The sequence below is a fragment of the Oncorhynchus nerka genome, linkage group LG2 (genome assembly GCF_034236695.1).
Source record: "Oncorhynchus nerka isolate Pitt River linkage group LG2, Oner_Uvic_2.0, whole genome shotgun sequence".
NCBI classification, from domain to species: domain Eukaryota; kingdom Metazoa; phylum Chordata; class Actinopteri; order Salmoniformes; family Salmonidae; genus Oncorhynchus; species Oncorhynchus nerka.
The window spans coordinates 98,995,258-99,013,358 of record NC_088397.1 but is presented as its reverse complement, the minus strand read 5'-3'; the positions used below and the strand labels follow the sequence as shown (position 1 = coordinate 99,013,358).

The following is an 18,101-nucleotide window of genomic DNA, read 5'->3' as shown; positions in this document are numbered from 1 at the left end:
AGATGATAGGGGCAGCATCCTTAAAGAAGAAAGGGTCTAAACCATCTGACACAAATGTGTTTTTTTGGGGTCAAGTTTAAGGAGCTCCTTTAGCACCTCGGACTCAGTGACCGCTTGCAGGGAGAAACTTTGTAGCGGGACAGGGGGAATAGAGGGAGGAGCATCAGGGATAGTCGCATTAGAAGGGGTGGGAGATGAGGAAATGTTGGACGGGCAAGGAGGCATGGCTGAGTCAAATAGGAATCCTGACTTAATGAAGTGGTGATTAAAGAGCTCAGCCATGTGCTTCTTGTCAGTAACAACCACTTCATCAACATTAAGGGACATGGGCAGCTGTGAGGGGGAGGGTTTATTCTCCAGGTCTTTAACCGTTTTCCAGAACTTCTTGGGGTTAGACCCACAGAGAGAGAACTGCTAGTTAAAGTAACTAACTCTGCAGTGCTGATTTATGACATCTGAATGTGCATCAGATGGCAACAAGATCATATTGTACAGCAATTTCATCGTGTAACATGAATGCAAAGCCGGCGAGCAGCAGAGCAGCAGGCAGTGGGAGTAGGTGTCACACTCACTTGGGAGAAGCTTTTCTTTCTGGAGGCAGATTTCTTGTAGACAATGCCAGTGGATGGACTGAACAGCAGGAGGGGGTGGGGTTGCCTGGATCTGGGTGGGGTTGCCTGGATCTGGGTGGGGTTGCCTGGATCTGGGTGGGGTTGCCTGGATCTGGGTGGGGTTGCCTGGATCTGGGTGGGGTTGCCTGGATCTGGGTGGGGTTGCCTGGATCTGGGTGGGGTTGCCTGGATCTGGGTGGGGTTGCCTGCCATTTGTTGGGCTCAAAGGCTTCGACATGTCACTTCTAATTGAAGTTGTTGAAGATGAGAAACACACACATAGAGAGAAACACACACAGAGAAACACACACACACACACACACACATAGAAACACACACACACACACACACACACATAGAAACACACACACAGAGAAACACACACACACACACACACATAGAAACACACACACACACACACACATAGAAAACACACACACACACACACACATAGAAACACACACACACACATAGAAACACACACACACGCAGAGAAACACACACACACACATAGAAAACACACACACACACACACACACACACACATAGAAACACACACACACACACACACATAGAAACACACACACACACACACATAGAAACACACACACACACACACACATAGAAACACACACACACACACACATAGACACACACACACACACACACACACACATAGAAACACACACACACACACACACACACATAGAAACACACACAGAGAAACACACACAGAGAAACACACACACATAGAGAGAAACACACACAGAGAAACACACACACACACACACACACACATAGAAACACACACACACACACACACACACACACATAGAAACACACACACACACACACATAGAAACACACACACACACACACACATAGAGAAACACACACACAGAGAAACACACACAGAGAAACACACACAGAGAAACACACACACACACACATAGAAACACACACACACACATAGAAACACACACACACACACACATAGAAACACACACACACACACACATAGAAACACACACACACACACACATAGAAACACACACAGAGAAACACACACACACACACACACACATAGAGAAACACACACACAGAGAAACACACACAGAGAAACACACTGATCACGCCGTTTTATGTTTATCGTCAAATTTGAGTGTTTGTTTGTTTTTAAACACTGTTTTTCACTGTTCACACTTCAGCTGTATCTGATACACACATTGTGGACCTCGTCAACTGAATTCCTAGAAAACAGAGTACTGTGTATATCAGTGGAACAACCTGTGGTTTGTTTCTCAAAACGGATTCTGAAACAAAACACACTGAAAGTACAACTCTTTGCAGTTGCAACACTTTCCATGGTTTTTAGTGTCGCGCCTGTTGACGTCAAGTGATGTTAAAAAAAAAACATAAACATGGAAACTGAAAGCCGCCATCTTTTAGGTTGGCACCTTTTCTCATCTGTTGTTATGGCGATGAAGATCAATCTCTCGGCTCTGTTGACTCTTCAAGAAACATACTGACTCTGTCTTCGTTATTTTAACCTTCACATTAAAAAGACTCTCCAGAGCTTTTATAAACGGAACGACAATATAACTGTAACATGCAACAATTTCATCGATTTTTTTTTTTTTTTACTGAGTTATAATTTACATATAAGGAAATACATTCATTAAGGCCCTAATCTATGTATTTAAACATGACTGGGAATACAGATATGCATCTGTTGGTCCATAGATACCTTTCAAAAAACATGGGCTTCGGGATCTCGTCTCTGTGCATTAAAATCGCCATCGATAAAATGCAATTGTGTTTGTTTGTCTGTAACTTATGCCTGCCCCATACCATAACCCCACCACCACCACCATGGGGCTCTTCAGCCTTATGAAAGTTCGCAAGCCAAACACGGTTTCCCCGTTTTTTGTGTACTACATCATAATCATGTTTATTATGTCATTATATATATATATTATATAGTATTATTATATTACCATATTGTGTGGTATTCTATGTCCTGCAAATTTGTTTTAATTATTAATTATTATTTTTAGAAGAAAAAAATATGCAATTCTATTTGTACTGTATTTGATTTGTTATGTTTAATATCCTGTAATTTATCTTTAATATTATTACTGTATTACCGCCTCCTGTGTACAATCTGCATTTTTAAAACAGAATTCCGGAAAGGAACAATAAGGTTGAATTCGCATCCCAATGGTTAAAACGCTAACCTGGGTTTGGTGTGTTGGTGTGGCTTTATATATAATATCTGCATCATTTCCCCGACCAGAAACTAAGTCAGTCATAGGGTCAGGGTCAGTTTGTTATATCTGGAGTACTTCTCCTGTCCTATTCGGTGTCCTGTGTGAATCTAAGTGTGCGTTCTCTAATTCTCTCCTTCTCTCTCTCGGAGGACCTGAGCCCTAGGACCATGCCCCAGGACTACCTGACATGATGACTCCTTGCTATCCCCAGTCCACCTGGCTGTGCTGCTGCTCCAGTTTCAACTGTTCTGCCTTATTATTATTCAACCATGCTGGTCATTTATGAACATTTGAACATCTTGGCCATGTTCTGTTCTAATCTCCTGTTGGTCATTTATGAACATTTGAACAGTTGGGAAAGAGGTAGTTGTTTGGGCTAAATTATAGGTGGGCTATGTACAGGTGCAGTAATCTGTGAGCTAACTTTGAGATATCAGTTGATGTAAGAAGGGCTATATAAATACATTTTATTATTTATTAATTATATATATATATATTAATTATTTATTTATTATAAATACATTTTATTTGACTTTATTTGATTCATATAAAAAGTATTTTCCACCATAATTTGCAAATAAATTCATTAAAAATCCTACAATGTGATTTTCTGTATTTTTTCTTCTTCTCATTTTGTCTGTTATAGTTGAAGTGAACCTATGATGAAAATTACAGGCCTCTCTCATCTTTTTAAGTGGGAGAACTTGCACCATTGGTGCCTGACTAAATACTTGTTTGCCCCACTGTATGTCCCTATTGACATGACACAGACAGACGAATGTTAGTCAGTTTTCTGACAGAGACAGACAGACAGTCAGACAGACAGACAGACAGACAGACAGACATGAAGGTGCCAGACAGACAGACAGACATGAAGGTGCCAGACAGACAGACAGTCATGAAGGTGCCAGACAGACAGACAGTCATGAAGGTGCCAGACAGACAGACAGAACAGACAGACATGAAGGTGCCAGACAGACAGACAGACAGACATGAAGGTGCCAGACAGACAGACAGACAGACAGTCATGAAGGTGCCAGACAGACAGACAGACAGACAGTCATGAAGGTGACAGACAGACAGACAGACAGACATGAAGGTGCCAGACAGACAGACAGACATGAAGGTGCCAGACAGACAGACAGACCAGACAGACAGACAGACAGACGTGAAGGTGCCAGACAGACAGACAGACAGACAGACACAGACAGACAGACAGACAGTAAAACTGAAACACCCCCCCCCTCCATCATTCATCATCACTGCAGTTTGATTCAATTATTCAAGGTAAAGTTCGATATGAAGTGACATAAGGCAATTTTAACCTTAATTTCACTGTACTACATTGAAGAGTTTGGCATGTTTATATTGTCTAAAGATAGGATTTGCCAATGACACAGCATCTGGTAGTATTTAAACCTATAGCTGTTAATCAGGGTGTTTTTGCCGTGACAGAGAACAGCTCTTTACAGTTACTGCAGGGTTTCCGAAAATAGCGGTCCTCGGGACTCCAAGCGGTCCTCGGTGCCTGTTTTGGCCCCCCCCACACACACACACACACACACACACACACACACACACACACACACACACACACACACACACACACACACACACACACTACACAGCTGATTCAAATTATCAAAGCTCGATGATTAGTTGATTATTTCAATCAACTGTGTGTGTGTGTGTAGTGTGAGGACCACGTTTTGGAAAAGCTCATTGACACCCTATATAGTGCACTACTTTAGACCAGGATCCATAGTGCACTACTTTAGACCAGGGTTCCCTATATAGTGCACTACTTTAGACCAGGATCCATAGTGCACTACTTTAGACCAGGGTTCCCTATATAGTGCACTACTTTAGACCAGGGTTCCCTATATAGTGCACTACTTTAGACCAGGGTTCCCTATATAGTGCACTACTTTAGACCAGGATCCATAGTGCATTATTTAGGGTGCCATTTGGGATGCAAATGCATTTCTCCTGACAACCATGCAGACCAGCACACTGATACAAACCCTGTACCCTGGATTAGTCAACACCTTTTAACCCTGTACCCTGTACCCTGGATTAGTAAACACCTTTTAACCCTGTACCCTGGATTAGTCATCACCTTTTAACCCTGTACCCTGGATTAGTCAACACCTTTTAACCCTGTACCCTGTACCCTGGATTAGTCAACACCTTTTAACCCTGTACCCTGGATTAGTCAACACCTTTTAACCCTGTACCCTGTACCCTGGATTAGTCAACACCTTTTAACCCTGTACCCTGGATTAGTCAACACCTTTTAACCCTGTACCCTGTACCCTGGATTAGTCACCACCTTTTAACCCTGTACCCTGGATTAGTCAACACCTTTTAACCCTGTACCCTGTACCCTGGATTAGTCAACACCTTTTAACCCTGTACCCTGGATTAGTCATCACCTTTTAACCCTGTACCCTGTACCCTGGATTAGTCAACACCTTTTAACCCTGTACCCTGTACCCTGGATTAGTCAACACCTTTTAACCCTGTACCCTGGATTAGTCAACACCTTTTAACCCTGTACCCTGTACCCTGGATTAGTCAACACCTTTTAACCCTGTACCCTGGATTAGTCAACACCTTTTAACCCTGTACCCTGTACCCTGGATTAGTCAACACCTTTTAATCCTGTACCCTGTACCCTGGATTAGTCAACACCTTTTAACCCTGTACCCTGTACCCTGGATTAGTCAACACCTTTTAACCCTGTACCCTGGATTAGTCAACACCTTTTAACCCTGTACCCTGTACCCTGGATTAGTCAACACCTTTTAATCCTGTACCCTGTACCCTGGATTAGTCAACACCTTTTAACCCTGTACCCTGTACCCTGGATTAGTCAACACCTTTTAACCCTGTACCCTGTACCCTGGATTAGTCAACACCTTTTAACCCTGTACCCTGGATTAGTCAACACCTTTTAACCCTGTACCCTGTACCCTGTACCCTGTATCCTGTGAATGACTCTCGTTGGAGTTTTAAATGAGATGCAAGCAGAATCCATTTCTGAGTTGTCACAGGTCACGACATCCTAATCAGACACTCATAACGCACCTGTTTGTCTATCTTAGATAACCCTGTACACTAGATGAGTCAACACCTTCTAATCTAACCCTATCCCTGTACACTAGATGAGTCAACACCTTCTAATCTAACCCTATCCCTGTACACTAGATGAGTCAACGCCTTCTAATCTTCAGGTGATGCTCTCAGCTAGATAGCGTTCATGAATTGCTTGGTGGTATAAGCAGAGCGTGAGTACTTGGTGGTTTAAGTTCCATTCTGACTGGCTGTTTCACTGCTGCCTTGATGCACGTTCAGAGATTAGTGTCACACAGCGGCACTGCTATTTCCTCTTAACATATCTCTGACTAGTTTCAGTGTGCTACAAGAATACACACACACACACACACACACACATACACACACACACACACACACACACACACACACACACATACATACACACATACACACATACACACACACACATACAAACACACACACACACATACACACACACACACACACACACACACACACATACATACACACACACACACATACACACACACATACATACACACACACACACACATACATACACACATACACACATACACACACACACATACAAACACACACACACACATACACACACACACACACACACACACACACACATACATACACACACACACACATACACACACACATACATACACACACACACACACATACATACACACACACACACACACACACACACGTGTCTCTCTCTCTCTCTCTCTGCAGAAATGCAGCAGCATCACCCTCGAATGAAAACCACAGGTAGAAGCGTATCAGTCAGACGAAATATGCAGACTAAGGTTTCGTTTCAACACGTTTTCCTTTCAATTGTCTCATTTTGTATATTCAAACAAGGTAAGGCCAGAATGGTTGTCGTTCCGGTAAAGGTGTGCTGCCTGCTGGTAAGTCTTCTATGTGGGTCATGTTTGAGGTTAGAGTGTGGACAGCTTCGCATCTGCTCTTATGGTTAAGGGTTAGTACATGGTGTCAAGCCTCAAGTCAGTAAGTGTTAGAAAAAAATGTGTATCTGAAGTTGTGAAATAACCTGTGCTGACTGAAATGGTCTTTACATTTGAATGTTATTTAGCAGATTTCTAAAGAATCATATGTGTTTCAGAGTTCAAATCAAAAGTTTGTCACGTTCGCTAAATACAACAGGTGTATTTCCTTACAGTGAAATGCTGACTTACAGGCTCTAACCAATAGGGCAAAAAAGGTGTTAGGTGAACAATAGGTAAGTAAAGAAATAAAACAACAGTAAAAAGACAGGCAATGTATAGTAGTGAGGCTGTAAAAGTATCGAGGCTACATACAGACACCGGTTAGTCAGGCTGATTGAGGTAGTATGTACATGTAGATATGGTTAAAGTGTCGATGCATATATGATGAACAGAGAGTAGCAGTAGCGTAAAAAGTGGGGTTCTAGGGTGGTGAGTTTGTACTTGTATGCCTTTGGGAATCCAACACCCAAAGACATCTCATTAAAATGTTCTGTTCTGCTATTTCAAGAGAAGAAGAAGAACCACAGGATGGGACATCAGATTCAGAAGAGATCTTTATTTTGTCGTCGCTGCAGCATTACAACAGAATGTGAAACTGATCATCTACACTTAAAAGGCTTTTAAATATTTTAAAGTTTAAAAGAAAAACGGTTCCAAAGTAAAATATTTTATTTTAAAACTGCAGGACAGAGAAAGTTTTTAAAAAATCATAAATAAATACAAAAACATTGTAGCTAAAAAAAAAAAAAACAGTTGGTTAAAATCTCTTGAAAAATAGATTTTTTAAAATCTCAACTAGACTATCCTGGTTAAATGAAGGTTAAACAAAAATACACTCAACCTCACAAATATTTAGGCACACCAACAGTACCCGTCAAAAGATTGGACACACCTACTCACTCAAGGGTTTTTCTTTATTTGTACTATTTTCTACATTGTAGAATATTAGTGAAGACATCAAAACTATGAAATAACACATACGGAATCATATAGTAACCAAAAAACTGTTAAATAAATACAAATATATTTTACATTTGAAATTCTTCAAAGTAGCCATCCTTTGCCTTGATGACAGCTTTGCAACACTCTGGGCTTTTCTCTTGGAAGCCCTCTAAGTTATTGTCAACGTTGTTGGGATGTGGTCGAAGTAGCTGATTTGTCTTAAAAGTTACATTGTTTATTGTGAATAGAATGTTGGGTGTTTTCAACAAAAGGAAAGTTTTAGAATTTCGAGGAAATTCCATGAAAGTGGATGAAGTTTAATAAGTTCAATAGTTTTAAAAAAGTATAAATAGTTGTATGCAAGCACACTATTCCAAACCAGTCTGCACATTCTAAAGCTTAAATGGCGTTTCCAAATTAAACGACCACTAGGAGGAGTAGTGGTCCGAAATAATCATGAAATAATTCCTATGTAGCCACACTTTTTTTCACAAGCCACACTAATCAAACATTGTGGTGCAGTATTCCACTGAGATTCACGGACGGTTTTTAATTTAAATCAATACTGATATTGGTAGTAAATATACTGTAAGCTATAACTAAATGGTTCAATAGGTTGTAAACTTGGTCATGTGTAAATACACTCATTATTACATATTAAAACATGTTAAAGGTGTACATTCTCTGTCACACTGGTGAATGTGTAGATTCCCCTTCTCACTGGTTTTCTCCACATGTACAGTAACACATGATTCCTTACTCCACATGGTGGCTAGATTAACATCATGACTATACTATAAGGAAGGAAGGAGGTTCAGAAAGTCAACCCTAAAAAAATAAAATTACAAAAAATGCAACAAATTTGATGCAATACTTTACAGCAGTATGTTTCAGTCAATATGACTCAGTAATAAACGTTTTGATTAACCTGAGACTAAATGTGGTTCAGGGACTTTAAAGAGAAAGTCCTTGTGTGGCTTAGTCGGTAGAGCGTGGCGCTTGCAAGCTCAGCCCAGGTCAGGAACAAGGGTTCGCTACCCACTGAGGATACCACCCATACAAACATGTATGACAGCAGTGCTCTCAGTCACTTTGGATAAAAGGCAAATGCCATATATTATATTGATGAAGTCCTCCGAAGTTATTCTTCAAGGTGTTCTTTCAGAACTGAAGAGTAGGACTAAAGACTAGCCTAGTAACGTAGAGAGAGAAGGTCCTCAGGACCCATACACTTCAGTCTCATGGTCTTCCACAAAAAGACAGTCCCAGATGTTTGGGCTTTGGAGGTTATTAGAGGTTAGGATTAGCCACATAACTCTGGCAAATTCTGATTGGTCAGGGGTCAGTGTTTGCGTCTCTTAGAGACCAGGTACTCCTCAATGTAGTTGAAGAGTAGGTCCAGCTCTCCCATTGCCTTATACAGGCCCTTATCCTGCATCTAGACACACAGAAAACATACACTCAGGTTAGAGGAAAAAAACACACACACACACACACACACACACACACACACACACACACACACACACACACACACACACACACACACACACACACACACACACACACACACACACACACACACACACACACACACACACACACCTCATTGAGAGGTTGAGGCTGAAGAAGACTTACCTTCTCATACGAGGAGATGAACTCGTTGATGTCAAACGGTTTCTTACAGGAGAAGTAGTTCCTCTGTAGAGAGAGAGAGAGAGAGAGAGAGAGAGAGAGAGATTAGGATTGTTATAGTAGTATACTGTTGCACCATGCAGAAGTATTGGTTGCAGAGTGCTGGCTACTGCAAAAGTACACTGGGAACACAAAACACACATTCTCTCTCTCTCTCTCTCTCTCTGTCTCTCTCTCTCTCTCTCTCTCTCTCTCTCTGTGTAAGTTAGGAAGTAGCCGTGTCAGTGTTGTGTGTTTTGGGGTTAGACCGCCGGCCGGCTCCTAAATCAGAGGTTTCTGACGAGGTTTATATATGCTACTATGTCATACAACCTGACAAAGCTTTAATGACATGAAACACAACCATGGAAATATCATCTCAACAATATCCCTGTGACCTTAACCAAACCACATCAAGACACTTTCACATCATACACTCAGAACACTTTCACAGGATATAGGACCAGACTAAATAGGACCAGACTATATAGGACCAGACTATATAGGACCAGACTATATAGGACTATATAGGACCAGACTATATAGGACAGGACTATATAGGACCAGACTAAATAGGACTATATAGGACCAGACTATATAGGACCAGACTAAATAGGACTATATAGGACCAGACTATATAGGACCAGACTAAATAGGACTATATATGACCAGACTATATAGGACTATATAGGACCAGACTATATAGGACCAGACTATATAGGACTATATAGGACCAGACTATATAGGACCAGACTATATAGGACCAGACTATATAGGACTATATAGGACCAGACTATATAGGACTATATAGGACCAGACTATATAGGACCAGACTAAATAGGACTATATAGGACCAGACTATATAGGACTATATAGGACCAGACTATATAGGGCCAGGCTATATAGGACTATATAGGACCAGACTATATAGGACTATATAGGACCAGACTATATAGGACTATATAGGACCAGACTATATAGGACTATATAGGACCAGACTATATAGGACTATATAGGACCAGACTATATAGGACCAGACTATATAGGACTATATAGGACCAGACTATATAGGACCAGACTATATAGGGCTATATAGGACCAGACTATATAGGACTATATAGGGCCAGGCTACGCATCGAGCCAGTCTACTTACGCATTGGACGATCTCTTTCTTCAGCTCGTGGAAGATGTTTCCGATGGAGTCGATGGGAGACTTAAAGTCGTTGTTGTTCTGTGTTCTGTTGTTCATGGCGGTGGGCAACACCGTGTCGAGATAGAACTTCAGGATGCTGTCCATAGCGTGACACCCCACCGGGCTCTGATGAAGAAACAACGTCATTAATATCACACTGACAGAGACAGGAACAGTAACTACGATTCTGAGAAAGCGTTGTCGCCACACAATTGACTGTGACTTCATTGTGCCAATAATAAATATGTTTATTTATATTTACTTAGTTTTAACTGTTAGTTTGTTTTGCCAATATCTCATTTGTTGTCAAGTTAAGGTTTCTTTTATTTTCAAATATCAGTTTTAACTAGAGATAAGGAAATTATAACTAACCATAACTAGAGATAAGGAAATTATAACTAACCGTAACTAGAGATAAGGAAATTATAACTAACCATAACTAGAGATAAGGAAATTATAACTAACCGTAACTAGAGATAAGGAAATTATAACTAACCATAACTAGAGATAAGGAAATTATAACTAACCATAACTAGAGATAAGGAAATTATAACAAACCATAACTAGAGATAAGGAAATTATACTGAGGAAACAATCCAGCAACTCTCGGACGACATTGGAAGTTGATTTCAAAAATCTATGTTAATAAAATCAAGACTATTTGGCATGTAACTACTACAGTATAACTAGTATAGCCATCAGTATAACTAGTATAGCCATCAGTATAACTAGTATAGCCATCAGTATAACTAGTATAGCCATCAGTATAACTAGTATAGCCATCAATATAACTAGTATAGCCATCAGTATAACTAGTATAGCCATCAATATAACTAGTATAGCCATCAGTATAACTAGTATAGCCATCAGTATAACTAGTATAGCCATCAGTATAACTAGTATAGCCATCAGTATAACTAGTATAGCCATCAGTATAACTAGTATAGCCATCAGTATAACTAGTATAGCATCATCAGTATAACTAGTATAGCCATCAGTATAACTAGTATAGCCATCAATATAACTAGTATAGCCATCAGTATAACTAGTATAGCCATCAGTATAACTAGTATAGCCATCAATATAACTAGTATAGCCATCAGTATAACTAGTATAGCCATCAGTATAACTAGTATAGCCATCAGTATAACTAGTATAGCCATCAATATAACTAGTATAGCCATCAGTATAACTAGTATAGCCATCAGTATAACTAGTATAGCCATCAGTATAACTAGTATAGCCATCAGTATAACTAGTATAGCCATCAATATAACTAGTATAGCCATCAGTATAACTAGTATAGCCATCAGTATAACTAGTATAGCCATCAGTATAACTAGTATAGCCATCAGTATAACTAGTATAGCCATCAGTATAACTAGTATAGCCATCAGTATAACTAGTATAGCCATCAATATAACTAGTATAGCCATCAGTATAACTAGTATAGCCATCAGTATAACTAGTATAGCCATCAATATAACTAGTATAGCCATCAGTATAACTAGTATAGCCATCAGTATAACTAGTATAGCCATCAGTATAACTAGTATAGCCATCAATATAACTAGTATAGCCATCAGTATAACTAGTATAGCCATCAGTATAACTAGTATAGCCATCAATATAACTAGTATAGCCATCAGTATAACTAGTATAGCCATCAGTATAACTAGTATAGCCATCAGTATAACTAGTATAGCCATCAGTATAACTAGTATAGCCATCAATATAACTAGTATAGCCATCAATATAACTAGTATAGCCATCAATATAACTAGTATAGCCATCAATATAACTAGTATAGCCATCAGTATAACTAGTATAGCCATCAGTATAACTAGTATAGCCATCAATATAACTAGTATAGCCATCAGTATAACTAGTATAGCCATCAATATAACTAGTATAGCCATCAGTATAACTAGTATAGCCATCAATATAACTAGTATAGCCATCAATATAACTAGTATAGCCATCAGTATAACTAGTATAGCCATCAATATAACTAGTATAGCCATCAGTATAACTAGTATAGCCATCAGTATAACTAGTATAGCCATCAGTATAACTAGTATAGCCATCAGTATAACTAGTATAGCCATCAGTATAACTAGTATAGCCATCAGTATAACTAGTATAGCCATCAGTATAAATAGTATAGCCATCAATATAACTAGTATAGCCATCAATATAACTAGTATAGCCATCAATATAACTAGTATAGCCATCAATATAACTAGTATAGCCATCAGTATAACTAGTATAGCCATCAGTATAACTAGTATAGCCATCAATATAACTAGTATAGCCATCAGTATAACTAGTATAGCCATCAATATAACTAGTATAGCCATCAATATAACTAGTATAGCCATCAGTATAACTAGTATAGCCATCAATATAACTAGTATAGCCATCAGTATAACTAGTATAGCCATCAGTATAACTAGTATAGCCATCAGTATAACTAGTATAGCCATCAGTATAACTAGTATAGCCATCAGTATAACTAGTATAGCCATCAGTATAACTAGTATAGCCATCAGTATAAATAGTATAGCCATCAATATAACTAGTATAGCCATCAATATAACTAGTATAGCCATCAATATAACTAGTATAGCCATCAGTATAACTAGTATAGCCATCAGTATAACTAGTATAGCCATCAATATAACTAGTATAGCCATCAATATAACTAGTATAGCCATCAATATAACTAGTATAGCCATCAGTATAACTAGTATAGCCATCAGTATAACTAGTATAGCCATCAATATAACTAGTATAGCCATCAGTATAACTAGTATAGCCATCAGTATAACTAGTATAGCCATCAGTATAACTAGTATAGCCATCAGTATAAATAGTATAGCCATCAATATAACTAGTATAGCCATCAATATAACTAGTATAGCCATCAATATAACTAGTATAGCCATCAATATAACTAGTATAGCCATCAGTATAACTAGTATAGCCATCAGTATAACTAGTATAGCCATCAATATAACTAGTATAGCCATCAGTATAACTAGTATAGCCATCAATATAACTAGTATAGCCATCAATATAACTAGTATAGCCATCAGTATAACTAGTATAGCCATCAATATAACTAGTATAGCCATCAGTATAACTAGTATAGCCATCAGTATAACTAGTATAGCCATCAGTATAACTAGTATAGCCATCAGTATAACTAGTATAGCCATCAGTATAACTAGTATAGCCATCAGTATAAATAGTATAGCCATCAATATAACTAGTATAGCCATCAATATAACTAGTATAGCCATCAATATAACTAGTATAGCCATCAGTATAACTAGTATAGCCATCAGTATAACTAGTATAGCCATCAATATAACTAGTATAGCCATCAATATAACTAGTATAGCCATCAGTATAACTAGTATAGCCATCAATATAACTAGTATAGCCATCAGTATAACTAGTATAGCCATCAGTATAACTAGTATAGCCATCAGTATAACTAGTATAGCCATCAGTATAACTAGTATAGCCATCAGTATAACTAGTATAGCCATCAATATAACTAGTATAGCCATCAGTATAACTAGTATAGTCATCAGTATAACTAGTATAGCCATCAATATAACTAGTATAGCCATCAATATAACTAGTATAGCCATCAGTATAACTAGTATAGCCATCAATATAACTAGTATAGCCATCAGTATAACTAGTATAGCCATCAGTATAACTAGTATAGCCATCAGTATAACTAGTATAGCCATCAGTATAACTAGTATAGCCATCAATATAACTAGTATAGCCATCAGTATAACTAGTATAGCCATCAGTATAACTAGTATAGCCATCAATATAACTAGTATAGCCATCAATATAACTAGTATAGCCATCAGGGTAGTTTCTTAATATTCATGTCACTTGTAACTCAGGAATGGATTGGACGTGCATCCTGGTGCTGATGTGAGTGTCTCATCCCGTTACATCAGGGGGAAACTCTATCCTGCTGTTAGAATAGACAGAATAATGTGAACTCACCTTCAAGTGGTGTAGAATCCCTTCGTCCAGCAGGGATGTCTCCAGCTCGTCATTAGCCTCCTGCAGAAAACAAACAGCCCAGTTTAGACTCTGTTTCCTGATGCTTGTTTTGGATCAAATCAAAGTCTGTTCATCACGTGCACAGGATATAGTGGATGTAAACGGTACAGTGAAATGCTCACTGAAGGCTAATATATCTACGTTTCTTCTTACAATATTCATCAAGACGCTCAAAAACTGAAACTCCATTATTTTGGACAGAAGCTTCTACTTTACTAAACAAATGGTTTGAACAACAATGCGCAGAAAGTGTGATGTCACGATTTTTTTCTTCAAGGTAATATATCTTGCCTGGATTTGACCCAATTCCTTGTCGTCAGTGAGTGTTCTGGTCCCCGAGATCTTCTCTCTACCCGATGAGCTTCAGGTGACATTCCATGAACGAATCATAACTGCATTGTAAGTACGGTATCAAGTAGAGGTCGGTGTTTTGAAAGGAACTTGGAATCACAGTAAAGCACTGGAACACACGGCAAAATCAATGGGATTTTTGCAACCACGTGATCAAACGAAGCTTCGGACAAAACATCGGTACATTGTGTTCGGATCAGCAGTGTTTTGAAAACCGCATCTGAGCGCCAGGTATCAGTCGTCCCATCACTACCTCGTGCTATAACAAAACAGATGTTGCCTGCATTCTGATTTCATTTGGTTGTCATGGCAGGGGTCAGAGACAGTCAGTAGAGAGAGAGAGAGGGAGAGCACTGTCCGTGTTGAGGTACAGGGAGAGGATCAACAGGTCATCAGAGTTTAGAAGGCAGTCTGTCTGGTAAAGCACATTACACGGCAATTTACATCACGCACAGATTGGAACTACCAGTTCAACTCCTCATCTTGGCTTGACCTGAAGCCCGACTGTAACAAAATGTCGTTGCCTGCATTCCGATTTAATTTGGTTGTCATGGAGACATGGCTGCGCTCCAAAATGATGACAAAGCAGATTGAACCATGTTGTCTGTCTGTCATTTCCACCAGGACACACTGCTTTACCATAGATAGAAAAACAATATGCCTCAATGGGTATTTGGTGCATTTAAGTGAATTGAGACTAAAGAGCTGAGCCCTCTCTGTACCACTATATATATATATAGAGAGAGAGAGACAGAGAGAGAGATTTATCTATCATGGGGGGCATGCCCCCGGACCCCCCTAAAGAGAGTTGACACTGGAACCAAGTGACCCCCAATATCCAACACAAAGTTATGCCCTTGACTTACGTAGTAATATAGTATATTCACATATAAGGGTAGTAGTATAGTATTTTCACATATATATGAGGGTAGTAGTATAGTATATTCACATATATATAAGGGTAGTAGTATAGTATATTCACATATATATGAGGGTGGTAGTATAGTATATATAAGGGTAGTAGTATAGTATTTTCACATATATATGAGGGTGGTAGTATAGTATATTCACATATATATGAGGGTAGTAGTATAGTATATATGAGGGTAGTAGTATAGTATTTTCACATATATCAGGGTAGTATTTTCACATATATATGAGGGTAGTAGTATAGTATATTCACATATATATGAGGGTAGTAGTATAGTATATTCACATGTATATGAGGGTGGTAGTATAGTATATTCACATATATATAAGGGTAGTAATATAGTATTTTCACATATATATCAGGGTAGTAGTATAGTATATTCACATATATATGAGGGTAGTAGTATAGTATATTCACATATATATGAGGGTAGTAGTATAGTATATTCACATGTATATGAGGGTGGTAGTATAGTATATTCACATATATATCAGGGTAGTAGTATAGTATTTTCACATATATATCAGGGTAGTAGTATAGTATTTTCACATATGAGGGTAGTAGTATAGTATTTTCACATGTATATCAGGGTAGTAGTATATAGTATTTTCACATGTATATCAGGGTAGTAGTATAGTATATATGTAGTACTTATATATGTAGTATAGTGTACAGAGAGAGAGAACTTACGTAGTAATATAGTATTTTCACATATAAAGTAGTATATTAATATAAATGTATATATATAGAGTACTTACGTAGTAGTCTCTGATGGTGGAGAAGGCGGTGCGGAGCTCCTTCAGTCTGACGGGGAAGCCCTCTACGAAGGAGCAGCAGCGGTCGGAGCACGGTACACGTCTGCACTGGGCATGCTCACACTGCAGCGCTGCAGCCAACAGCAGGGACAGGAGGAGAGAGCAGGGAGACATCCTGGAGTCTATTGGTTCCACACTTAACGGGTGCTGCAGTCGATTGGTTCCACACTCAACTGGTGCTGCAAGTCTATTGGTTCCACACTCAACTGGTGCTGGAGTCTATTGGTTCCACACTCAACTGGTGCTGCAAGTCTATTGGTTCCACACTCAACTGGTGCTGCAAGTCTATTGGTTCCACACTCAACTGGTGCTGCAAGTCTATTGGTTCCACACTCAACTGGTGCTGCAAGTCTATTGGTTCCACACTCAACTGGTGCTGCAGTCTATTTTTGGTTCTGGTGTCTCCTGGTACTGGAGTGTGCTGGTTCTGGTTGTCCTCTGGTGGTCCTCTTGAGGAGCAGACAGGAGAGCATGTGTACTCTGGCCTAAACCCCTCATCATTTATACCCTGAGAAACACCTCACCTATTTCCTCTGTGATGCGAACAGTTGGTCATGTGATGGGGGTTAGGGGGAGGGAGTTCCTGGCAGCACGAGGGTTAACTCCTCACACTTGATGTTTCATGATGCAACATATTCAGTCATTTACATGTTTATTGCGTTAGGGAAAGTTCTGTGTGTGTAATGAGAGACAACTCACTCCTCCCTTCCTCCTCATTTCATATTCACTCACTCATGTCTTGAAGACCTTGGACAGAAATAGAGAGATGGAATTCCTGGTATAGGTAATTAAACACGTAGATATAAATAGATAATTCTACATGAATCAGAAAAGATGTCATGTCATTATTTCTGTTAAATTGGCTTTGTACGTCTATCTGCCAGTCATGACAGCGTTCTGCTTTCCTAGTGTTAATCTCAAGGATGTATGTACACTGAGTGGACAAAACATTATGAACACCTGCTCTTTCCATAACATAGACCGACCAGGAGAATCCAGGTGGAAGCTATGATCCCTTATAGATGTCACTTGTTAATTCCACTTCACTCAGTGGAGATGAAGGGGAGGAGACGGGGTTAAAGAAGGATTTTTAAGACAACTGAGACATGGA

General features: G+C 39.1%; 1 protein-coding gene across 1 annotated transcript; it reads right to left on the bottom strand.

The window, feature by feature from the left end:
• Positions 1-7,523: 7,523 nt before the first annotated feature.
• On the bottom strand, positions 7,524-17,478 carry il10 (interleukin 10). The gene is made up of 5 exons (XM_065004709.1): positions 16,934-17,478; positions 14,834-14,893; positions 10,757-10,921; positions 9,568-9,630; positions 7,524-9,367 (listed from the first exon to the last, which is right to left on the bottom strand). The coding sequence occupies exons 1-5, from the start codon at positions 17,102-17,104 to the stop codon at positions 9,272-9,274; spliced, it is 555 nt and encodes a 184-aa protein (XP_064860781.1). The 5' UTR covers positions 17,105-17,478; the 3' UTR covers positions 7,524-9,271.
• Between the last annotated feature and the right edge of the window lie 623 nt (positions 17,479-18,101).